This window comes from Pelobates fuscus, chromosome 4 (genome assembly GCF_036172605.1).
Source record: "Pelobates fuscus isolate aPelFus1 chromosome 4, aPelFus1.pri, whole genome shotgun sequence".
Classification (NCBI taxonomy): Eukaryota; Metazoa; Chordata; class Amphibia; order Anura; family Pelobatidae; genus Pelobates; species Pelobates fuscus.
The window spans coordinates 156,221,738-156,248,814 of record NC_086320.1 but is presented as its reverse complement, the minus strand read 5'-3'; the positions used below and the strand labels follow the sequence as shown (position 1 = coordinate 156,248,814).

General features: G+C 42.3%; 1 protein-coding gene across 2 annotated transcripts in view; it reads left to right on the top strand.

Annotated features, from left to right (window-relative positions):
* CAP2 (cyclase associated actin cytoskeleton regulatory protein 2) overlaps nucleotides 1-27,077 on the top strand; it is a 186,982-nt gene that overhangs the window by 143,363 nt on the left and 16,542 nt on the right. For both annotated transcript variants that reach the window (XM_063451696.1, XM_063451695.1), the window contains exons 5-7: nucleotides 1,184-1,327; nucleotides 1,460-1,545; nucleotides 8,833-8,938. In XM_063451696.1, the coding sequence (XP_063307766.1) occupies nucleotides 1,184-1,327; nucleotides 1,460-1,545; nucleotides 8,833-8,938 (336 nt within the window). The remainder of the gene's footprint in view (nucleotides 1-1,183; nucleotides 1,328-1,459; nucleotides 1,546-8,832; nucleotides 8,939-27,077) is intronic.

Genomic DNA, 27,077 nt, shown 5'->3' with positions numbered 1-27,077 from the left:
CACAGCCAGGCAAGGTGGCTAGGGCTGCATGGACAGAAATAAAAGTGATTTAATTCCTAAATGGCAGAGAATTAAGCATTGAGACTTCAGAGGCATGACCTATACACAAACACTGGTTTATTAAGCTAAAGTTAGTGACTACAGTATAGTGTCCCTTTAAATATCAGGTTATGCACCCAGTGCTCTCTGTTTCAATACAAATACATATAAATTATTTTAATACATTCAGACTTACGAAATAGAACCTGGCGAACACAACAAATATGGAATTTGCAGTTGCAAAATATAATTATAGACACTGTGGGAATTCAGGGTAGAAATGCTGCTCTCCACAGATGACGAATAGGATGTACACTAGAAAGATAGTCCTAATGACAAGGATGTGACAGAAAAAGAGAGACTAGCACACATTCACTGAGACAAACACACACTCACTGATTTGACATTGTCCGAGTGATAGCCACTAGTGTTGTTATTAGGCAGCAACCTTAAAAAGCTTCCAGGGACTTACTGTACACACCAGCACAACTACATTATGCAGTAGCTGTTCTGGTGACTATAGTGTCCCTTTAACGTAACCTTTACATTCACTGTTTCATGTAATATGCTGAGAGACATTAGAGCTCTGCTTTATTCAACAAGACTGTAGAGACTCATTGACAGAGTTATTCACTAAAGTGAGAATTCAAAGTGAATTTCAAGTTCGATGCGAAAATAGATTAACTTGAAAAATGATCTAAGTAACTATACTTGCAGTTTGGCTACTCTACCCTTTAATATGAAATTCACTTTGAATTCTCACTTTAGTGAATAACCTTGTAAGTCTTTACATCTAGTCCTCTGAGTGAGTCAGAGGAGAGCTGAGTAAAACCAGTACTGGAGAAAAATCTATTATGTTTCCAGTAATAGCTGTCTTCTGGAGGTCTATTTATGTTGTGTTATTACATATTTGTGTTTTCCATGTAAATTTTTACATGCATCCAAAACATCTGTAAAATAAAGTACACAGTGTGAAAAAAGTTTATAATTACAATTTCTTATAATTTGTTCTTAAAAACACTTTTTTTGTGAATGGGGATTTAGGCATATATTGTGACGTATTTGATATTATTTAGTCATTAGGAGGATAAAACTCAAACAAAAACAAATAAAAAACAACTATAATTGTATGTCTTCTATTTAGGCTGAAGAGGCCTTGATTTTGAAGCCAATATCAGAAAGAATACTTGAAATCCAGACGTATAGAGAAAAGAATCGTGGAAGTAAAATGTTCAATCATCTTTCGGCAATCAGTGAAAGTATTCCAGCCCTTGGTTGGGTTGCAATGGTGAGTTTAATACTTTTGTTATAAGTTATTCTTATAAACTTAACAATGTCCAATGTAACCATTTACTGTAGGAACATTTAAATATGGAGAAAGAAGCAAACAATGCGCAAACTAATCATTATTTATTTTTAGTCCCCAAAACCAGGTCCCTATGTCAAAGAGATGGCTGATGCTGCCACTTTTTACACCAACAGGGTATTAAAAGATTACAAAAACAGGTAAGTACATTTGTTTGTTTTTTATTATTATTACTCAGTTTATTGTCACTGGGACACTTATCCTGGCATAAAAGTGTCTATCTTTTTTGTTTTGTTTGTTTTGTTTGCCTGCTGTGCTGTTGTAAGTGTAAAGCCACCTCAAAGCAGCACTTGAAAAAGTAGTGTTTCATAAGGACAGAATCTTTATGAAATACTCATTTTGACTGTGTTGGAATTTTCCAACCAAGTCAAGAGATATACAGAAACAAATTGCAAATTTGTCACTTTAAATTGATAATATAGCAATTTTTGTAAAGAGAGTTTGATACTTATTTTGGCTCCTCTTCCAGCTTTCAACTCAAGGGTCTAAAACTCTGGTCAGTATCCCCCTGGTGGATGGAGGGTCACTTACACTTCATTTTATTTTATATATATTTTTCCCACCACTTTCTTGACACGGGTTCCATTCGCCAATGCCCTTGGAAGAGCCGCAGGGCCTTGGCAAACAAAGGCACTGTTTTTTTTTTAAAATGGCAGAGCTAGGCTCCACGTCTGCCTCCCATGGGCCCTTACTACATCCTGACAAGGAAAACCTTATCAGGGGTAACATGATGGATGTTATACTCAGTCCCTCTGACAGGCGAGCCAGTAGAAATCCTGGAGCACAATTGTCAACCACTGTTTGACTCATGTGTTATAAGGCATCCCCATTAATTGGAATGTACCCACTTAGCTCTATACCACTGATTTCCTGCACTACTGGCTTCGCCGTCCTCTGGAAAAGGACGTCAGGAATAAACTTTGCAGGGAATGTCCTAGATCTACGATACCAGAGAAGGTGTCTCTCACTCAAGAATTTGACCCCGTCACGTTTATGACCAGGTCTGGCAAGAACCCCCACAACGATTTGGAGCAAGGCCTCTATGCTACTAAAGATAAATTGCTAAATATCAGCGGCCCACTGGCTCAGATTTTGCTGATGGCTTACAAAGCCCTGACGGGACACCTGCTTTGTGAGTGGACCCAATGAGCATTATGCCTACTAGGCCCTCTCAAACTGGATGCAAAACTGGTGCACCTGGCCTCCAAAGAATTGGGACCCAAGGCTAAGATTTTCCTGTTATGGGACAAGTTCATGAAGGAGCTGAATCATCATGTCTCAATCTATGCATCCCTGAATAAGTCACAGGCCTCCTTAAGGAAGGTCTTTCATTACGTGGATAATTTTTCCACCAGGGTTGGTTGGCAACAGGGCCACGTCACCAGCAGAGCGGCCTTTTCTGGCATAAGACCCCAAATTTTTGAGTCCTTCTCCACCTCAGCCTACCTGTACCAACACCAAGCCTGCTCTTTCCCCGCTGATCTTCTCGTGGACGATATGCTTCCTCTCTCCGGGCCAGACCTACCTCAGGTAAGAGTCACAGACTATTTCCCACATATACTCTCCCAAGACCCTTGTGTTCTTCAAACAGAGTTTCCGGATCAAAATTCAAGCCCGGTCAGTACAACTAGTCCCTCCTCAGCCTCTTTGGATGGATCAGGATCGATGGCCCTGATCCACATGTAACTGAACAATCTCAGATTGAAAGGTGTGATAGAGAGGTCGGAGGGCCCACCCTGCTTCCTGAGCAATATTTTTTTGGTGAAGAAAAAGATGGCCAATTTTCATCGGTTAATAAACCTCTGCTCCCTTAACGCATACTTCATCTACAGGCACTTCAAGATTGAGGGGATCCACATTCTCCTAAGGGTTCAGGCAACGGTCCTGTCCATCATATACTTGGACCTGGACGACAGTTGTCTGATGGCACAAGATCCGGTCACTCTTGGATACATTTCTGGTGGTTCAGCTATTGCAGGACCTCGGATTCCTCACCAATGAAGAGAAGTCTGCGATGGCACCATTTCAGTTGGTTCAATTTCTGGGCTTTACTGTAGACTCAGTGAGGGCAGTGCTGAAACTCCCATCCTTCCAGATCGTGGTGATCAGGTAGAACGTTTTCCGCATACTCCGGAAACCACGGGTCACACTAAGAGATCTGGCTTGGATGATAGGCCTTCTATATTTATCCATTTAGGCAACCTTAACGGGGCCCCCTGCACAATCGCACCGTGCAAAACCTGAAGGCTCATCAACCATGGATCTCATGGTCTTATAATCAGACCGTCTCTCTCACAAAAAAGTTGCAGTGGTGGCTGAGCCACATGGAAGCTGTTCGGATCCCATCCCAAGCTGGAATTAGACTCTAGCAACATGGGCAATGTGTGACGACGCGACCACAGGAGGTCTCTGGACCCCGGACAAACGACACCTGCACATCAACTGTCTTGAACTGATTGCAGGACCCTTCACTATTCGCAGCTTTAAAAAAAGACAGGTCTCACTTTACTCTGGTTCTCCGGATGGACAACATGTCGGTGGTGCGTTACATAAACTGCCTGGGTGGCCCCTGCCCGAAGCTTCTGGCTGACCTCACTCAGGACCTCTAACAGCACTATCTGTACAAACATCTCTTCGTCAGGGTGGAATACTTCCTAGGTCAGGACAATCTTGTTGCAGATTGCTTCTCCCATCACTGGAGAGATGCCAGCAATTGGAGACTTCATCTGGCGGTCTTTCACATCCTGGATCGTCTTTGGACGAGGACCTTGTGTGGCAGGTGTGAAAACTTGACCAGAAATGACAAAATCTGGACATTGTTTTTTTTTTTTTTTAAATTCTTTATTTTTGCTGTGCAGGTAGGTACATGACATTGTAAGCGCCACAACAGCGTACATAGTTATTCACATAGATTGAGCAGTGGCATGAGTGCGTGCACATTTTTTTTTTTTAATACAAACAATATATAACAGGCTTAACATTGATGAATATTTACTGCCAGGAAACTTTAGACCACAGTAATAGGATTGTAACAAGCGTGGCTAAATAGTGGGAATTCTAAAGTAAAGTAAGCTAGACATCATTTAACAATGCTATGTTAGTGTCATCTATACGGGTAACAAGATAGTGAGGCTGTATACAGACCTGCTTAATAAGTTATTATGGTCCAGGCTTCCCCCAATGTGTAGTTACATAGCACAGCTGTGCTGGGTGATTATGTTGTCGGTTGAGGCCGACAGATTATAGGGCACCCTAACTAGTAAAATAAATTGACCGGTTGTATAAGGAAACATGCTTAACTAAGGTAACAAGAATTAACAGGGAACAAGTTCCTACATGGTTTTTATGTGCTGTAGACGTAAGGGACCTCTGCGGTCGGTCTCAGGTGAGAAGGGGCCCTGGCATATATTCGACACAAGGCAGCTAGAGCCTCTGCATGACCCCCACCCCCGACCTGGATGCCACTCAACCAATGCCCGTGGTATCTACCAGAGTCATGCTGGAAGTGAATGTCCCGCTTGGATCAGTCGTATTGCAGCAGGGCGAGAGTCCCATTGCCAGGCTCAGACGCCCCCGAACTGCTGGTCTGTTGTGGGTGTTGGGCGTACATGTTGCGGCTTGCAGTGTCAGTCCTGGTGGCTCTGACCTCCGCAGTGCGTCACGAGGCAGGCTCTTCGGGCTTGGAGGTACCATGTTGCTCAGAGCAGGGTAGACTGAGAGTCTCTGTTGATGTTGGCTGGGTTGAAGTGGGTTGGAGGAACACTTGCGGTAGTGCTTGTCCTTCAGCAGGTTGCATGATTTTCCCGGTCGGGATGGTGCTTTAGGGCAGTTGCTCCGGCGCCGTGTTTGTTGAGCTGCTGGTGGGTCTTTGCCGGGTTGGCGTTTGGCAGAGCCTCGCTGAGGTGGACAGGCGGGTCTGTGTTGGTGCTGGGTATGTGCCCGGTCCAGTTGAGTTCTCTGTCCATAGGGGGATCTTCCGCTCCGGTCAGTAGTGATAGCCCGCAGTGTAGCGTGTAAGGTTGGGCGGTGATGCAGGCCCTTCGGGCGCAGAGGTTTGGTCGCAGTGGCCATTTTATGCACTCCACATGGATGTGTAGGTGAGTGGGTGCCATGTTTAAGTGTGGCGCGCTGATGCAAGCGCCTCTCGAGTTTGTTCCAAAACGCCCTGAAGATCGCGTCCAGCCTTGCGGCGTAGTTAGTGTGTTCCGAGTGGTTGTCACTTGGGTACCCCGTGCTCACCCTGCGCTGCGCGGAAGCTACTGCGGCAGCGGTTTCAGGGGCATCCTGGGTTCGTTGGGTTACAGGCTGAGTTGTGGGGGTTGTCGTCCCCAACGAGGACCGCGATAACCCCCACCGGTCCGGGGGGGGGAGCAGGGCTGAGATGGGTTCAGGAATGTGAGCGTGTGCCTTGCCGGGGGATCGGCCGCCTCCCCCAGGCTCCAGGCCCCGCTCTGGAGTAGGCCGCATGGCCGGTTGAAGTGATCGCTTGGTGTACCGGGTCAGGAAAGGTATCCCTCTGTTCCCAGTTTGATTCCGCATCCGTTTCTGAGCTCCAGGAGCTGTTGAGGCTATTGTTTCGGTCCGAAATAATATATTTGAACCCGCTGGTGCAGGAGCTCTTAGAAAGCTCGACCGGCCATCTTGGCTGTCAGGCCCCACCCCTGGACATTGTTAAATTGCATGAACAATGTCCAGAATTTTCAGTCAGATACGCAGACAGATGGTTTTGCACCCATTCAGTTTTGCACCCATTCAGTTTTGCAGGCCATTCAGACTAAATTGTATTAAACTGAAAGTGACTTTGATTCTGCAGGCAAATTTATGGCTGCATAATAGAAGCATAGTGGATATCCCTCTTATTTTGTGTAGTCAATTTCTCCAACTCCACTATAGTCACAGTTTGTGCCTAAATTTAGCAATACAGATTTTAGTGTCTAACCCTAACAGTTCGATATTTTAACCTATGTGAAAAGGTATGGTACATTAATATGTTTAAATACTACCTGTAGTAGTATATATATTTTTTTTAACAATCACAATTTTTTATTGCTTGACTAGCAACATAAATTTACATTCAGCACAGCACAACAGATTGAAAACCATTTTACAAAAACACATGGCTATCTTCTAGATTTTATATGTCTAAATACTGACTAGGAAATCCAATGTTCCTATACAAGTACATTTACATGCTACTCAGCTACTCAGCCTTGAGAATAATATCCAATTATCCCAGTCTTTGATACTCACCAGGGACTATACTTCATACATGTAATGATCTGTTAACCACAAACGTTCAGACTGCTACTAAAACATGGTCCCTGGACATTGCCATTTATGAGTACTCAATTTCAACTCCAGAGCCTGGAGTTGAAATTCAGTACTCATAAAATGACAGTATCCTTTGAATGTGGTTCTAATGGACTGTTGGCAAACTATTATTGAAGGGGTTGTAGAATGTGCATTGTGTTAATAGAGTGTAGATTGCTTGCAAATGACTGGTTGTAAGGAAAAATGGATGAATGTTAGATCAAAGAAAATGAATAAAACCTGGAAGCAAATAATGGGAAAAGGAATGAGAAAATCACATGGAATTTTAGCGAAGTGCCTATGTTATGGTTAGTGGTTTTATAAAATGGTAGGAAGAAATTGATGCGGGATTATTTGTGTATGTGTCATTTTTCTATATTTTGTGTGTTAGGGAGTCATTTTAATGAGGTTTGTCACATTATGTGTGAAAATGATAAGAAAGTTATAAAATGTACTAATATATTTAATACTATGTATGTATGCTCATTGCAAAAAAAACCAAAAACTTAATTAGTTTCTTTCCCTGTAAACTTACTGTATTTTTAGGAATATGTATGACATACCTTTTTCCACTATGCCTAAATTGTTCTCACAGTTACTTGCACATGTACATTGCTGCAGAATATTTTGGCGCTTTAGATCTATATAATAATGATTTTTTTGTTGAAAATTCAGGAGGTGACGGAGAGTTGTTTGGTGTGTACCCATTGTAGAAGAAACATGCTAATTTATTAAAGAACCTCTAAAATTTCCTGGCATAAAATACCTATGAGAGGGAAAGGGCCGTTTCATTTGTGTCGATAAATCTAACCTTTACTGCTAGTCAAATATGTGATGTGTCCCCTGCCCTCCACCCATGCTATCTTGTTCTTAACTCCCTGATGGGCAATAAAACACAGGTTTAACAAGCTATAAACCAAAGCATGTGCCACTGGTCTTGCACACAATACATTATACCTTTCACTGGTGTAAGAGGAACAGCAAAGCAGAGCTCTCTAAATTAAACACATATTAATATATAATCAATTTAAAAAAAACATTTTGGTTCATAGGAGTTCTTTAAGAGGGTACCATCCATGAGACCATAGTTGAAATTTAAAAATCCACAATCTATATATAAACTGTTGTTTATAAGGCATGGAGGCATTATAGCTATTGTTGAATGTGTGAATTATATTGTATGAATTAAAAAAATCTGAAGTAAATGACTGTTGAGCGTTTGACATCTGTTGAATTTTTTTTATTTATATTTTAAGTGTAAAGAAAGCATTAGCAGTAGATATGTCTAGAATCTTGTGGAAACTTTATAGAGTTTAGTTTTCAAGGACATCGAAAGCAATTCATCAGTTATCTCTTGGAAGGAACATTGCATGCTATTTTTCCTGTCTGAATGTTTCTAAAGATTCTGATGAATTGTGACTTGAACAGTATGAGATATTTGAAAGCACTTAAACACTATTGTTTACAGTGAAGAATGATTTTATGTCATCGTCCCTCCCTTCCCATTCTCAAATTCAGTCGTTTTTAACCCTTGTTTAGGATGCAAGAATAAATTCACACAGCACTTCAGTGTGGGCACATATTATTCAATAAGTTAATTGGCCATATACAGTACTTACTGGACATGATTGCTTTCTTAGTATGCTGAAGTATAATAAAGGTGTTTTACAAAATTAATTTAATGTTTATTATAATATACCTGAGTTGTGGGTCACTGAAATAATTTTCTAGCTGTATAACCGATCCCCATGACATTACATTTCCATGTACGGTACATTATTTAGGTTTCCAACAAACAAAAGATCAAGGGTTCCTGATCTAATTAGTTTACAGAGTTATGAAAACGCCATAAATAATGTTCACGTTATTAAAGGTTACTCTTGAGATTTTATAAATGATAACTATATTTGTCTTGCAGTGTGTATACATGTTTAAATATGTGGGTCATTTATTACACACGCACGGAATGTGTAATTTTATCAGTTTCATTATCTGTAGCTAAAAGATGATTGGTTACATGGGGCTAGCTATTGACATACCTGTTGATAAAACAGGGGCAGCTAATCAGTGAAGGAAGCATGTCAGTAAGCTAACTGTTGTATCTTTACTTTTTACAGTGATGCTCGTCATGTTGATTGGGTAAAATCATATTTGAGTATTTGGAGTGAGTTGCAAGTTTACATTAAGGAATACCACACCACTGGAATATCATGGGCTAATACGGTAAAAACATTTTAATTTTTTCTATTGCTGGTTAACTTGCTTGTTTCTAATGCTTTACATTTCTAGCTTGCGTGCAACCCATTATTTGGGCAATTTATGCTACCATTCTTCTATTTAATATTTTAAGCGTTTTATTCTATGTAATTTAATTCCTGGTGGTTCTGACTTTTCTGCTGTTTGCATAGTTTCCAAAGCAGATGAACACATGAAAGCTAAGTAAATGCCCAAAACACTGAACCACAAATTGTCATTCCTCCCATACAAGCTGTTTAGCAGTGTATCCTTTTCTCTATAACTTGTAACAATACAGAAGTATTTGACTATCCTATACATGATGTGCCACCTTGTGGCCACATACAATAACTATATTAAAGGGACACTACAGTCACCAGAACCTCTACAGCTTCCTGTAGTGGTTCAGGTGTCTTTAGCCTGCACCTGCAGACTTTTCATTGTAAATGCTGGCTTCAGAGAAAACGCAGTATTTACATTGCTGCCTAGGAACATGTCTAGTGGAAGTCACTCAGACATCCACTGGAGCTGCTTCTAAGTCCAGTGCAACACCTATGTTCAGCGTCTCCACACTTTGCATGAAGGCGCTGAGCATTCCCCATTGAAATGCACAGATTCAATGCATCTCTATGAGGATATGCTGATTGTGTGGGGTTTTGCCGCACATGCGTAATATCCTCTCAATGCATTCCTATTGGAAAGCATTGGATTGGCTGAGATCGGTTCGGTGGTGGGGAAAAGATAAGTTAACTACCTTTTATCGCCACAGAGAGGAGGGTGGGGAGCTAAACATGTACTTCAGCACTATAATGTTCTTTTAAATGAAGACAAACGTCTTTGTGCTCTCTGGAACCAAATTTCCATTGATATTTGCAGTAATAGGTAATACTAGCAAAGGGTCCTAAATATTAGTAATATTACAACAATCCACTGCTTATGTTTAATCATTTATTTCCATGTACCTTAGCAAAATAAAATTATAGATTAAACTCATATTTACAAATGATAGGCATCTTTATAAATATAAAGCTTTGGAATTAAAGTTTCTAACAGTAGGTGCAGATAGAAAATTGAAAGGGACACAAAGTATGAAAAACCAAATGTAGTAGACCATGTTTACACATAAGTGAATCAAAAGTGCAACAAACAATGGTATCACCACTGTGAGATAAACTTAAGAGGAGATTATGGGATGCAGTGAGAGAGATGTCTCAGGTTTTAGTCATTAGGTTATTCTGAGCAGGCCCATTTAATAACACAAACTAGAAACAAGATCTGGACTTAAGTGTTTTAGAAAATCACCAGACGACTACATGTGCAGTATAAATAAATATATGATCCTACCGTTTATACATGAGTATAAGCCGACCCGAATATAAGCCGAGGCCCCTAATTTTACCCAAAAAAACTGGGAAAACTTATTGACTCGAGTATAAGACTAGGGTGGGAAATGCAGCAGCTACTGGTAAATTTCTAAATAAAATTAGATCCTAAAAAAAGCTTGTTAGCTGGCCAGGGAGAGGGGCTCTCACTCCCTGGTGGTCCAGTGGTGTGCACTGTGTAGGAGGGGGCTGGCAGAGCGTTTACTTACCTCTCCTGCAGCTCCTCTCAGCTCCCTCCTCCTCCGCGCCGGTCCGGTCAGCTCCTCTTTCAGCTCCCAGTGTAGGTCTCGCGGCCGCACTATGACCCTGTGGCTCTCGCGAGATTTACACTGGGAGCTGACAGAGGTGCTGACTGGACCGGCGCGGAAGAGGAGGGAGCTGACAGGAGCTGCAGGAGAGGTAAGTAAACGCTCTCTGCAGCCCCCACAGCCCCATTGTCTGTATTATGGCAATGTTAATTTCCATAATACAGACATTGACTCGAGTATAAGTCGAGTTGGGGTTTTTCAGCACAAAAAATGTGCTGAAAAACTCAACTTATACTCGAGTATATACGGTAATTAATTTCTGTTTAACTTTGAAAGCTAGGTGGATGTTCATTTCGTTGTTAATATAAAAAATAATTAAATGTGACGGACCCTCTGGCCACCTACGCTGAGTACATGTCTCCCCATGCTTCCACCTCATCTAAAAGGACTACAACACTATGAACCAATCCTCCAGCCCATGTCTCTCAGCCCAGCAACCCTTTTCTGTCTGTCCAGAAACTGCCTCTCCTCCGCCAAGGGAGCCGCTGAGATATGGTGAGCCTGACTGGGAGCAAACCTAAATCATCATTGAAATCTAAAGCAGATCTCAGAGTCATTGCGATCCACTAAAACCTCAACTAGAGCGCTTTCAGTCCCAGAACCCTCAATCAGGTCGCTTTTTGGAGGGTTAACAGAGGAGGTGGAAAGGCATCAATGACACGAAGGACTTGGGGAAGCTCAATGAACTCACAGAATGCGCCGTGTTTTAGGTGACTGGAGAACTCTACACAGCACTCTGGAGTTCTGCGCCGGATCGGAGGCTAGCCGCGTCACGCTAAACTTTATACCTTCATCTAATTCAGGCAAGCCAAATCCGCTCCGGGCGCTTTTTGGACAGAATGGGCACCCCATAGAGACTTTTCCAGGGATACATGGCATGTAGGGGCTCTGTATTATTATGTGTTTTGTGATATCTATATCTGGGATTTATTGAATTTAATCGAGAGCTAACTCAATTATCTCACCTGGGCAGGCTTGTGTTTTTATGAATGGAGACCCCATGCTGGGGGTCTTGGTAATTATCCGTGTGCTTGACTCAATAAAAGTTAATCTTCACCCTTCAATAACAGTTCTTCTTCACCCTTCACTAAGTCTCAGCAAGTGTTTGGGTGAGACAGCGGTACTTCGTGCAGGAGGGTATAATCGCTCTGGAGCTGTATAAACTGGGAAGAGACGACCTCAATTGTAGTAACCCATCTTGTCAAGGGTATACCACCACAAAAAATAGCTAGGGCATGATATTATTAATATTATTGCCATGTATATAGTGCCAACAGATTCCGTAGCACTTTACAATATGATAAGAGGGGGGTTTTAACTATAAATAGGACAATTACAAGAAAACGTACAGAAACGATAGGTTGAAAAGGACCCAACTCAAACAAGCTTACAGTCTATATGATATGCATATATACCATTATAGCTGCTTTTGGTCTGCCTGTGTTGTCACCCTTGTGCTGTTTGCTGTAGTTATCGTGCACTGTGCTGACCGGACGGAGTTCTGTCAGTCATACACTAATTGTAGAATAAGAGAGAGGGTTTTTCTTTTTCTTTTTTTTTACATTTTTTTTTTTTAATAAGATGAAAAAATAGCTTTACTATGATTAAGTTGGGCTTTGTCATATATCCTTAGAAGCATGATAAACATAATTACTATCTAAGCTGTTTGCTTAGAGATTTAATGTTTATCCTCTATAGTACTGAAATTATTGATATTTATGGTCCTTTGCCATAGTTAACCTTTGCAACAAACTAACAGCTGTACAGAGCAACTGTTCTTTGCATTCCAGAGGCGCCTGCCAACTTGTAAGTCACTTCCATGAGTGATGGTATTGAACTGCAGTGTGCTTTCTATGGAGGCTGATAAGTGCAAACAAAGAAACTGACAACAGCTGTGTCTCAGGGCACCATCATTGGGCTTGCATGAAAACATTTACACTATGTTTCTGGAAGACAGCAGAACAACTGATGATGCTTAATCCTTTGATACATATTTGAGCTACAACATTATACTAGGTTTAAAGCAGTCAATAATTTGCTTTTGGCAAAACCATCAAAAGTCAAATAGTGGGGGGGCGGAGCTAAGTGGCCATGCCGAGCGGTCGCACTGGACATGAGCTCCGTGCAAATTCGCTCTTAAAACACCAAAACCAGCGCAAATTTGACCAAAGCGAAGGCTGGGAGACCCGGAGAAGGGAAACCTAGCGTTATAGCGCCAAGAGTCAAGCATCCCGACCGTAATCGGAGGCTCCTACCCAGGGATAGACCTGAGGCCTACCAGAGGCCTACCCAGATAAAGCGAGGAACTGCAGCCTATCACCTGGAAGTCTTCCCGGAATACGTTCCCCCCCCCTCCCCCCGCGCCGGAGAGGGATATCCCGGCACCTAAAGCGACGATTGAAACACAGAGGTGACAGACCTCCTGAGCCAACACGGCACCAGTAATCGCCAAGTCATTGGAAAGCAGCTAAAATGGCGGCCCAGCGAAGCACACAAGCCCAATCGACCATGAACCCCCTCGGGGATTTCGACCGACTGTGTGCAAACGTCTGGTTAATGCTGAGCGATCGCGGAATAGCCTACCACCTGGCCGTGAAAATGGTGTCCAAATGGGTCCGTCCAGTGACCAGGCGGCGCCATTACAGTTATCTTCCGCAAGCACCTAAACAAGCGACCAGACCCTGCAAACCACGACAAGCTCAAGGGCGGGAAACAACGCCATACCGCATGGGCAAATTCCATGGCCCCCACACTCGAGAGAACACGACGGCTAAGATGGCCTCCCACACAAGCTACTCACCAGCTCCAAAAGCAGGCGCACAGCAAGGGTCACATCCACCCCTCCACAGCACAGCCACAAAACGGAGAGCTGACTCACCGCCCAGCACCTTCCTACGAGACCCAGAGACGTCAAGCCTTCGCACTCCGGGAAGCTGGCACCAAATACACCGACCACCGCTGGGAGCACACTCGCAACCCCAACACGGCATCGGTTGATCCAGCAGAGACTTGGACTTAACACCAGGTACAGTACCCACTATAACTCAGCATCACATACCCCACACGAACTCCCACGAAACTCAGTTGAGAACGTTATGTGTACCCACAGTTTTAGGTCTCTCTTTTCTTTTTAGGCGGCCATTGTTTTTGTTTTTTTTTGTAATTCTTTATTTTTGATGTGCTTAAAAGGTACATGCGTGCCAGTAATGCCACAACAGCAATTACTCGCATTTTAAGGTAGACATTATGCGGCAAGAGGAAATACAGCACAATTTTTGTTTTTATGAACATGCTTACGAGTAGCTTGGCACAGGTTATATAGGAAAAGGAACAGCGATTCAAGAGTTATGCCTTTGATTAGTCTGGGACATGTACTTATGTCAGTGTGGGCTAGAAGCTGTGTCGGTTAAACAGGTACTGTCGAGTAAAAGTAGATTTACATTGTAATAAAACTTGCTCAGTGTTTATTATCAATCGCATCAATACTATTTTCAGTCGCTTTACTACTGTTATCAGTCGCATCAATACTGTGATCAGTCGCTTTACTACTGTTATGAGTCGCATCAATACTGTGATCAGTCGCTTTACTACTGTTATGGGTCGCGTCAATACTGTGATCAGTCGCTTTTTTACTGTTATGGGTCGCATCAATATTGTTATGGGTCGCATCAATACTGTGATGGGTCGCATCAATACTGTGATCAGTCGCATCAATACTGTGATCAGTCGCTTTACTACTGTTATGGGTCGCATCAATACTGTGATCAGTCGCATCAATACTGTGAACAGTCGCTTTACTACTGTTATGGGTCGCATCAATACTGTTATGGGTCGCATCAATACTGTTATGGGTCGCATCAATACTGTGATCAGTCGCATCAATACTGTGATCAGTCGCATCAATACTGTGATCAGTCACTTTACTACTGTTATGGGTCGCATCAATACTGTGATCAGTCGCTTTACTACTGTTATGAGTCGCATCAATATTGTGATCAGTCGCATCAATACTGTGATCAGTCACTTTACTACTGTTATGGGTCGCATCAATACTGTGATCAGTCGCTTTACTACTGTTATGAGTCGCATCAATACTGTGATCAGTCGCATCAATACTGTGCTCAATCGCTTTACTACTGTTATGAGTCGCATCAATACTGGTAAACTTAAATGATTTTGGTTGCTTATACAGGTAGTTAGCAACTAATATCTAGTATAAGTCAAAGGAACGCCGTTGGCAGTAACAATTAGTAGGTTAACCCCTGGTATTTTATAGGATGCCCTGACATGAGTGAGATGGTAACTGGTGGTGTGGGGATACATGTGTAACTTAAATGCTGGGGTTAACTTGGGACAGGGTCTGCTGGGTGTGTGGGACCTCTATGGTCGGACTCGGGCGATGGGGGACATTGTGATGTAAGCAGTTAGAGTTAGCTAAGCTAATGCTTCTGCATATCCCCCCCCTCCCCTCGACTGGCTGCTATTCACCCAATGCCCGTTGTGGCTATCAAAGTTCCGTCTGTAATGAGTGTCCCAATTGGATCCTCTGTGGCGCAGCAGGGTGAGGGGATCCTCCAGCCCTCGGCTTGCGGGGAGGTGTGTAACCCTTGACCGCTTCCTCTGGTGCTTCTGATCAGGCCTTTGGTTCTCTTTCGGATGGCTTCTCCGGTCGGAGGCTCAGCCTTGGTTGTAATCCGTGATGTGTTCACTCGTTTGGTGCCGATGCTCGCATCCACGGCTGGAGAGCGTTGGGTTGAGCCGTGATGGGCGCGGGTGCGTTGGTTCGGTGCTGCTGGCTTAGCCGTATCGCTCTCGTGTGTGTGGGGGCAGACGTTTGCGCTCGAGCTGCCTATGTTGCCGGTTTCTCTTGGCTGTGCTTGGGAGCCGGTGCCTGCGCCCCAGTGGCCGGGCTTTGTGTCCCTCCATGGTTGCTTTTGGCGCCCACAGGGCCGGGAGGTCGCCTGGAAGACCCTTGTTGGAATGTCATATTGTCGTCTGCGGGTGAGAGGCCGGATCCATGAGGCCACCGTTTTGGCAGCTTGGTGAGAAGGCACTCCCCTGCTGCACAATATCGCACAGAAGTGCAAGCATAGTCGGTCCAGGGTTTCCAGGGGGTGGGAGGGTACCCTCGTGCTCCCTCTCCCTGTGTCTCGCCTGGCGGCCATTTTAGGTGTGCCTCGCTGGTCCTGTGTCTCGGCATGCTTTGTGGCTGACCTGACTCTTCCGCCAACCCGGCTCACCTGTCTTGTGGGGACCGGGATGTCCCCCGCCGGTCCTGAGGGGGGGGGGGTAGGAGACCCTCAGCGTGTCTTGTGGGGTTTGGTGCCGGTAAGAGCTTCTCTCCGACTCCATCTCTATTAGGCCGCAGCCTGCTTTTCGGTCGCGTGGCTCCGCCGGGCTCACAAAAGGTATCCTCCGATAGCGGGGTGTTCCCCCGACGTGTGTGGTGCCCCTTAGGTGGGCTGTGGGCTGTTTAGCCGCCGTTTATGCCCGGTATATTGCCCGCCCGGCAGGAGCTCCTTTCTCCCACGTCTGTGCGGCTCGGCGGTCAGACTCCGCCCCCCAGGCGGCCATTGTTGGCCCTTGACACGCAGCGAACCAGCTTACAGTTTAAAGCATACCCATAGCATGAAAATGCAACACGAGCCCCAGCATAACATACAGCTTAAACCTGTAGACACAAACTGACGGGTTTCTCTTGCATATATCTAGTCGTTACACTTAATGAGAAATGTGCAGTTTCCTCAGGATATATTCAGTTGTAACTTTACGTCTTTGCTAGTTTCACAAACTGTAGCAGCATGTTAAAAGTATACCAATAGCTATGAGAGTATTACCCTATCTAATCTGTAAATAGTTTGTTCTTGCTAAATGATATGTGATATGTTAATACTAGACGTTTCTGATTCCATTATGCATCAATATAGCCAAAATATGCACTACTTAAAAGACGCACCCAACCCATAATTCAATATGTGTCACTTCTTGTGGACTTCATCTTGTAATAACCTATAACAAATACCAAAGCAACTAGAAAATTGTACCTAGCCTGTAGTAACCTTACTAAACCTATTCTTCAGCGTTTGACAAATCATCTACTAACAAAACAAAATGTGCAGATTTAACAATGCCACTTCAATGTATCACCCTGTAACAAATATTGCCTGTTTATGCTGTTGTGGCATACCTGAGCAGCTTGTATTTTACGTTTGCACTACAAAAATAAAGAATTAAAAAAAAAAAGTCAAATAGTGCTAAGTTGAAAAAATTAAATGCGTGTTATTATTAAGTACATTTGTTTCTGTCATTGCAGATGAAACAATGTCTATATACTTGTGCTAGAATAAGGGTCGGTGCAAGGATTTTTGCAACCCTAGGCAAATGTGCACCCCCCCAATCGTCTGCCCATTATGTGACATCACAATGCCCCACCCATATGATCTGCCACATGAGCCAACGCCAGTGCTGCACACAGTGTCTTTTCGCTGAAAAAGCAGTGTGTTTACATTAAAAAGTCTCAGGAACAGGCTATAGACACCAGAACCACTACATTAAGCTGTAGATGGTTCTAGTGAATATAGTGTCCATTTAATGTGAGGTAAATTAGGGATTAGTGCCACTATTATTATACTTGATTGCCTACTTACCACCAGATGAGGACAAGAGGATGATGATGGGGTCAGGCTGCAGTCTGGCTCCACTGGTCTTGTTTTAAAACAGGATCTCTGGAGGCAGTGCTCACAAAAATCAATGAACAGGAAGCAGCTCTATTTTTTACACAGATTACACAGATCACGGTCTGGGCCCCCAGACCATGAGTATGCCTACAAGGCCCGCCCATAAGCCTTATGCCTACAGACCCATCCATGAGTTCGCTCACAGGGAGTGGAGTGTATGTGTGTAAGGGATGTGTTATGTGTTATTGTAGAGGATGTAATGTGTGTGTGTGTTCTTTTGGAACGTAGTGCATAGTGATACCAGTTTGTGTAAGGGATGTAGTGTGTGTATAGGGGATGCAGTGTGTGTGTGTGTGTGTGTGTGTGAATCTGTGTTTGTATGTGTAAGGGATGCAAGGTGTGTTTCTGTGTATGTAATGTAATGCAGTGTGTGTTTCTGTAATGGGTGTATGAGTGTGTGTAAGAGATGCATTAAGAGAAGCAGTGTGTGTGTGTGTGTGTGTGTAATGGATGCATGGTGTGTTTCTGTGTGAGTGTAGGATGCATTGTATGTTTCGGTGTGTCTGTATGTGAGTAGGAATGCATTGTACGTTTCTGAGCATGTGTTTATAGGCATGCATTATGCGTTTCTGTGTATGTGTAAGGATGCATCGTGTATGTGTGTAGTGTCTTAGTGTTGTGTCCTCCCCTCCTGTCCCTTAGTGCTCTCCTACCATTTAGTGCTCTCCCATTCCTTAGTGATCTCCCCTCCCAACCAGTCCCTTAGTGATCTCCCCTGCTCCTCCCCGTCCCTTAGTGCTCTCCCCTGCTCCCCTGTCCCTTAGTGCTCTCCCCTGCCCCACTGTCCCTTTGTGCTCTCCCCTGCCCACTGTCACTTTGTGCTCTCCCCTGCCCTCCTGTTCCTTAATGCGCTCCTTTGCCCCTTAGTGCTCTCTCCTACCCTCTCCCTGTTCCCATAATGCTCTCCTTTCCCCTTGTCCCTTAGAGTTCTCCTCCCTCCCCCATCTTTCCCTTAGTGGTCTCTCCAGCTCCCCTCTCCCCCATCTTTCCCTTAGTGGTCTCTCCTCCCCCCTCCATATTTCCCTTACTGGTCTCTCCTTCACCCCCAACCCTATCTTTCCCTTAGTGGTCTCCCCCCATCCCCATATTTCCCTTAGTGGTCTCTCCAGCTCCCCTCCCCCATCTTTCCCTTAGTTGTCTCTCCTCCCCCCTCCATTTTTCCCTTACTGGTCTCTCCTTCACCCCCTCCCCCATCTTTACCTTAGTGGTCTCCACCCCCATCTTTCCCTTAGTGGTCTCTCCCCCCACCCCACCCCCATCTTTCCTTTAGTGGCCTCACCTCCCCTTCCCCAATCTTTCCTTAGTGGCCTTGCCCCCTCCCTCCCCACCCCCCGCTCCCTTATTGGTCTCTCCCATCTGTCCCTTAGTGACGTCTTCCCTGTTGTCCCTCCTACCTCAGTGTAGCGTGGCCAGGCGGTGGACCGCGGTACAGGAGATTCTGATTCCTGTACCTGCCCGGACTGACAGGAAGTGCTCACTCAGTGCGCACTTCCTTTCAGTCCGGCCGGGTACAAGAAACAGAAGCTCCTGTACCGCAGTCCGTGCCGGCTGGCCACACTACATTAAGTGACAGGTAGGAGGGAGCACTGTGCGCTTCCCTCCTGCCGGGTCACTTGAAACTTGCACCCCCCAGGCCGGTGCGCTCTAGGCGACCGCCCAAGTCGCCTATAGGATGCGCCGGCCCTGGCTAGAATCCAGAATGTATGTATTGGAGAACGTCTTGACATAATTATACTGTGAGATTTTTGAACCTGAAAGCATTATAATCTATATAAGGCCTTAACAATAGAGAGATGCATGTTTAAAAAGGTGGGAGTCTGCTGTGTGGAGTCTGTTGCTCCCTCACTCTCTGTTTTCAGTTAAAAGAAACCTGTAGCAATCAGAGCTAGGTTGCAAAAATACTCAACCCAGAGAAAAACTCGTTGACAGTAGAATACTCCAGAGGTGGAATGGGAGCAGGCAGGGCCAACTTCACTGTTTTCTAAACAGACACATGATCCTCCTTCCCCTTCCATGATATAACCCAAAGCCCACCTTCCCCGATATAAACCATAGCCCACCTTCCACGATATAACCCACCGTCCACCTTCCCCTAGAAAAGTAACATCCCAGCTTTCACCATATAACCCACAGCCCACCTCTTCTAGATAAGTAACATCCCAGCCTCCATCACATAACTCAAGGCCCATCTTACCCTATACAACCTACAATCCTACAGCCCACCTTTAACATGGCAAGAATCAGAATGCAGGCCAGAGAACAAGCACCAATCACATAACTTTGCAAGATTGAAACCCAAGCCTCTTCCCTAACAGGCGTCGGATAATACACTTGTGGTGGTGATGAATCCAGGGTAGTTCCTGACTATTACACTCATATTTACTGCTGCTGGAACTGCATTATCAGAGACCTTTGCAGGAAGAAGATAAGCTTCGAGCTCACAAATGGGCCATTGACACCGAACAGGATTTAAAAAGACAGCCTCTGCAAAACATGCAAACTAAATGATATGTAGTATAATTAGGTTACATATGCTAAATAATTAGTTAGAGGTGTCTTGTAACAAGTAGATCATTTTATAAACTATAGACACGTTACCAAAATTACCAATAGAATTGAATTGAACAATGTGTGCTATAAGTTCACACATTTAATGTATCAAGACATTGGCTATAATGTTTCAACCTACTAGAGTGCAGCTATGTGTTTTTTAAATACAGAGTGAATTTACCACCATGCTGAGAGTCAACTTATAAACATAGTTATATATTGACTGTGTATTATATCTCTGCCAATCTGTCTATATATACATATATATGTGTCGGTCTGTTGGGACACTCAGGAGCCAGTAAAGTTTACCATTTATTTGTCTACCTTAGAAAGATTTATGTGTTAGAGATGGATTTAGACTTGGGCAGCAACCCACACTTGAACAATTTGTAGATCACAGTGATGTCTGCAATGAAGTCATATTTTGACAGCTGGTGTAATTATTCTCATCACCATGCTATGTATAAGAATTGCACAATCTCAATTATGGAAGTTACCTCCAGAGTAATTTTAAAAAAATTTAAAACAAAATTAAAGTTTAGTCAACTAGTACATTAAAAACAAATTAATTTAATGATGTTCTTTTATCTGGACCTACCCAAAGTATTGTTGCTCACCTTCAGATCTTGGTTTCAATGTGGCCGCATCAATCCTACAGAGTGTCAGGCCTTTGCTTCATTGTGTGCAAGATGACCTTGAAGCAGTAAGAGTTCAAGAGAAGCCAATAGGAGAGGCAAAATCTGGTGTCACAAGAAACACATATGTACATTACTTAAAGGAACACTAAAGGGCCTGTAACTGTTTATCTTGTTGAAGTGGTTATAGTGTCTGGAGTCCCCTGGTACTGTTATTCCCTTTTAATGTAAAACAGCATTAAGCATTAGCCTATACAGCAATGGGCAGAGGTGATTTGCCGAGAGTGAACTTGCTGCATTTAACCATTTTATTTTAATATTTTAGTTACACCTACTGAATGTGAGATTAATTGCATGTTTGCTTTTACATTAACATTTCAGACCCTGTGTGAAATAGTGCAAGATATATTGTATCCTGTCTAAAGGATGACTGAATTCGTAAAAAATAAAAAATAATGTGTAAACGTACATAATTAACATTTGTGAGTTTGTCCATATGCAAAATTGCTGTTATGAAACATATATATATAAACATGCAAACTAAATTATATGTACTATAATTAGGTTGCATATGCTAAATAATTAGTTAGAGGTGTCTTGTAACAAGTAGATCATTTTATAAACTATAGACACGTTACCAAAATTACCAATAGAATTGAACAATATATGTGTGCTATAAGTTCACACATTTAATGTATCAAGACATTGGCTATAATGTTTCAACCTACTAGAGTGCAGCTATGTGTTTTTTAAATATATATAAAGGTCAGTTACGCATCCCTTGCTTCAAATAAATGTTATGCCATTTTTAAATCATAAAATGATCAGTGGTGAAAGGGTTATTACATTTTAATTATCTTTCTCGTTGCTAATTATATAGTGTGTGCAACAGAGAGAGGGTGTCAGACAGAGGGTGCAGTGATTCTCCAATAGTTTTTTTTTTTGTTTGTTTGTTTTTTTAAACTGCTTGAAAACTGAAAACAGTTCAATAAAAACAAAAAAGACTCAACCCGTGGCCTTCTAACACCAAAACCATTAAAACAAGCTATAGTGCTTAAAGTGTGATTATTAATCCCTTAAGTAAAAGTTGGAAGATGGTGTCACCACCTACATTCAATATAACTGAAATATTAATGTTCTCTCTTTCTTTCTGTCTATCTCTATATCAGTACATAATTTTGCTTAAAATGTAGGGGCCAGCTAAAACAGTTAAGAGCCAGTTGTTTTTTTTAAACTTACTGTTTCATTTTCAATGACAAAAATAAAATTCTTAAAGGGACGGAAGATGACATCTTTTAAATGAGCTCAATTTGCAGCCTTGCAAATCCTAATGTTTGGAACTCTAGCTCTCAAATGTATCCACAGATATTCGCTTTGAGCTGCTAAAATGTATGTGGTTTGTTGACGTGCACCCACTCCAAAAGGTATCCAGGATAATCGGGAGCTAAAAGGTCGGGCAAACGTGGTGGCCAATTAATCTCTGAATTATCCACCGAACAGTTGCCTCAGGAGGTCCATTGTGCCCCTGGCTGTATGGCCAGTAAACCCATCCTGTTGAAACCACATTTAGGACAATTTTCCACTACAGGATGTAAAAAAAATTATATTTTAAGTTGTTTCTAGCCATGATGAATCTCCGAAGACTGTTATAATATCTACCTGCAACAAAATAATTTTTACTACTAACAAAAAAGTTATTTACCTGACAAATCCTACTTTAAATTTTGATATATGAAACAAATTGCATATAATACATATAATATTATATGTAATTTGTTTCAATGTATCTAGGATACGCCCCATAGAATTTCAAATACTGAACTGAGAACAGAGCATGGAACTAATGGAATGAGAGTATGAGCATTATAAACAATGTTGGAACTAAAATATCCACGCAGACCAAGGTTTGAATAAACAAGTACGTTTATTCAGATACTGAAGAAAAGCAGAGGCCCTGTTTCAATGACAATAACAGAAGTGTCTGACTGTCAGCTGTTGCTTCTTGTAACACATCACTGCACGCCAGACTGCATGCAAACAGGTGGCTGCAATTGCAGTGCTGGATAGGATAAGCAGCTACATTTACAGGAGAACACCTTAACAGAGGATCTATGTCTGTGTCATAATCCACCTGTTCCCCAAAGTTGTAATTTGATAAGTAACATTTTCTGGGCTTCACCATGTGTTGTTATGGGTATAGAATTTAAGAGCACAGTTGCAGGTCTTCAGTATAATGAAAAAGAAGTCTTTATCTGTCTGAAACTAGACTGATGAAGAATACGTGATTAAAATCTTAACTCCAGGCTGTATTAATACCTAATTCCAATTCTGTATAGTTACCATCGTTAAATGGATTTTAAATACGTATGTATCTGGCTAATGTTGCTATACAAATATTGTAAATTCAATTAATTCATAGTCTGCAGCTGATATATTATTATATCCTATTAAAGGAAACATGCTAAATCCAACATTTGAAGCATTCAGAAAGCAAACCTTGCTTACATCTAATCCAGTGTCCCAACATATATAAATTAGAATAATAATGTTATTTTTTTTTTTTTTAAATAACAGTGTTGGGAGTCATTTATAATCTTGTTGGTACTTTTTACGGATAGCTGCTACTTTCTAAAATGCCTTGTCACTATATTTCGAGAGTAGTGGCTGCATATCAACTGCCAAATTTACAGTTACCGGCTGCCACTACTGAATGTCAGTCACTAAGTAGTGGCTATTGGCTCCCAAAGAACCACTACCCTTAACTTAGTGTCTGGTTTAAGACTGCCACTAACCCAAAAAGCTTAACATCAGTCTCTCTCCTGGTGGAAAGAGATAAATCCATATACATACTGTTAAAACAAAAGATCTGGTTTCAACCCTGTAGCTTATTACTTGCCTGTCGCTATTGGTGAAGGGCACATGCTCAGGTATGTGTTTATGTGCTTTAGAAGCAAGCCACAAATTGCTTGGCATCTGTTGCAGTAGCTGTTCCTAGTAATACAGTACCAAAATGTAGCAACGCGGTTGTAAATCTGGTGGTAAAATGTAGCTGCTACATGCTCCTGGTTATGGTTAATAGCCTCAGATATTTATCGACAAGATCATAACCGAACCCTTAGTGTGTAATAATACATGGAATGTGTGACATGTGTGAAATTAGTGACTTGCTTTGTGGCTGTGTTGTCTCTTCGGTTTTTAGTTTACCCTGTTCCAATATTTCTGTGAACTGCATACCAAGGGATAAACAATTGATACCCAAAAATAGGTCCTAAAAATGTATATTTCACTAGAATATTTTTAGACCCGAGAACAACAAATGATAGATTGGTGTAAAGCCTCTGTGTGAACATACTATATGTGTACTAGTTATATATTCAATAGTTTCAGCCACAATTATAGGTCAGGGTTAGGCAACCTTCGGCATTCCAGATGTTGTGGACTACTTCTCCCATAATGCTCTTACAGCCATAATGCTGGCAAAGCATTAGGGGAGATGTAGTCCAAAACGTCTGGAGTGCCAAAGATTGGTATAGGTAATCCCCCTGAAGGAAATCTGTCAATATGTGGACTTTTATGAAGACCCTTTCTTTTTAAATTGCCCTAAGATGAACAAGACAATGGTCAATGGACATTTCTCCATCTGCTGTGCAGTGTGTATATATCCACTGGCTGGCAGTGCTCTGTTTCAGACCAGCATGTTCTGTGTTGTAGGCATACCCCTCTCACCTTTTACAATACAATTACATACCACGGAATGCTGATATAGTTATTTACTAAAGTTTGAATTGTAGGGCATTAAAAGTGAATTATAAATTTTAGGCCACAGTAGCCAAACTTAAATTAGCTGATTTAAAGATTTTTTCCTGTTTAGCTCTTGTGAATTATAATTTGAAAATCCTTTTGAATTCTCAATAATCCACACTTTGGCAATCAACCCTGAAAGTGTTTGTACATTTCACATTCACAACTTATTAAAGGGACACTGTAGGTACCCAGACCACTTCAGGGTGCTGTGACCCTTTTGCACTTAGTGCTGTAATGTAAAAAATTGCAGTTCCAGAGAACAGACCGCCACTAGAGGGCTTCCGGAATCCAAACGGACTGATGTACAGTGGTACCTCGGTTTACGAATTTAATCATGTGTTCTCCAGGACGTTTCTTATTGTGAAAAAATTACGAATGCATTGAAAACCAATTAATCCGTTCTGGAGGTCAGAAAAAAGTCAAAATGAGCTGGCATGCAAACCAACCTACAATACAGAACACACAGTAAAAGGCATGCAAATGACAAATCGCAGTTCCCTACCTTTCCACCGCTTGAGAAATGCACCAAAAAGTTCCCAAAACACTGCAAAAATTTACAGAATGGCTCCCAAACTCGATGCAAAAGCCGCTCCAACACCTCCACACTCAACGTCACTTGGTACCCACAGACTCCAGCATGCACGGGGCGGTGCTATAAACCTCCCAGGTGCAATGCATCCTGGGGAAACGTGCTTTGTATTGCGAAAAAAATGTGTAAACCGAGGCATTATTTTCCATGGATTTTCATTTGTAAACCGAAAATTATGTTAACCGAGGCTTTTATAAACCGAGGTACCACTATATTATAAAATTACTGCTGTGATTCTTTCTCTTTTCCTATCTCCTCCATCTATTTTTTCCCTCCCATAGGATATGTTCAACTTAACACTTCCTTTTATTGGATCTTTCGCTCATCGGCTCTTTAGTCTGATTTTCAGAATTACCATTGGGGTGGTGATAGTTTGACTTTTTTTGAGAGTTCTCTCAACAGTGTTTATTGGGAAACATTTAACAGGGATGATGGTATTTTTGTAAGTACCAGACTTCAGAGTTTTTCTCTGAGACAGGTTTTGGAACCTATGAATGTGTCTTTTTTTGTATTTTATGTTTTTTTGTTTATTATGTTCTTAATGTTGGGATATCTGAGAGGAGGGGCGGGGTTATGCAGGATAAAAATTAATGGTAAAGTTTGCATCTTTGTTGTGAAGAGATTAAACTCCCCCCACAAAAGATCTATTCTCATTCAATTATTAAAAAAACAGAAAATAGATATTTGCGCTAGACAAGAGACACTTTGGAAGAATCTAGATACTTTTTTTTCATAGCTCAAAAGACTTCCCTAGGATTATTACATCCTCATTACGAGATAAAATGAAATGCGGGGTTGCACTTTTCTTTTCACGGTACATAGATCTGTGAATAAAACATTCTGAACAAGATACGGAAGGGAAATACATAATAATGATATGCATGATAAACAATATTCTTTCACCCCATAAGGACCAAACTTCTGTAATAAAAGGGAATCATGACATGTCACACATGTCATGTGTCCTTAAGGGGTTAAACATTAGTCAATGCCTATCTACCAAACGCTGCACCGATGAAGGTGTTTTTAACCCCTTAAGCCCTATGGGAGGGGGGCGCGAGGGAGGGGGGGACCTATTAAACCTGTAGTGCCAGGAAAATGGCTTTGTTTTCCTGGCTCTGTAGGATCCCTTTAAATAAATAATAGATTGTTCCGTTAGTACACAGGGAAACGATGTTATGCAAGGCTGGATGCGATATATATTATTACAAACAGGAATAGAATATTTATTTCTAAACTTGACATAACAGATATATGGTCTCATTCTTAACAGGTGCACATTAATCAGTTTGCAGTTTTTCAAATAAGAAATGAGTACTGAGCTGTACCAAAAAAGACTCAAAGGAACACTATAGGGTCCGGAACACAAACATGTATTCCTGACCCTGTAGTGTTAAAACTACCATTTAGGTGACTCTCCTCCCCCCGCTACCCCTCCCCCCCTCCCCCTCCCCCCCAGGTAATAGTACCTTATTTCCAGCACCGCGCAGGTCTGCCATGCTGGCCCCGCCCCCATTGCCGATGTCATCAAAATTTCTGATTTCAGCCTATCCAATGCTTTGCATTAGGCATGGGGGCAGGGAAAAATACTGGCTCCGGACCTCCTCATAGATATGCATTGGATCAATGGAAAAATGGAAAAAGTCAGCGTCAGCGGCAGTTGAACGGCAGTGCCCCTGGAAGCACCTCCGGTGGCCATCTGAGGAGTGGCTACTGGAGGTGTCCCTGGGGCAATGTAAACACTACCGTTTCTCTGAAAAGCCAGTGTTTACATGAAAAGGCCTGAAGGGAATGATTGTACTCACCAGAACAACTAAATTAAGCTGTAGTTGTACTGGTGACTATAGTGTCCCTTTATATGCATGCTTGTGCCAAGGCTGGCTGGCTCAGTGTGAGGATAGGTGCAGAGATGCAGTGAAAGGCTTAACAACTACTCATCTGCTTGGAACTCATTATATAGAATGTAGAGTCCCGTGTTTCTGATAGCTACCTATTGTAGTAGGTGGTAAAGATCAGCAGAGAAATAACAGTCCATGCTTATGGTCAGGAACAATGTAACAAAAGAATGGAACAACAACAAAATTTAGTTATTGTGAACTTGGTGGACAATAATGTCTAGTAC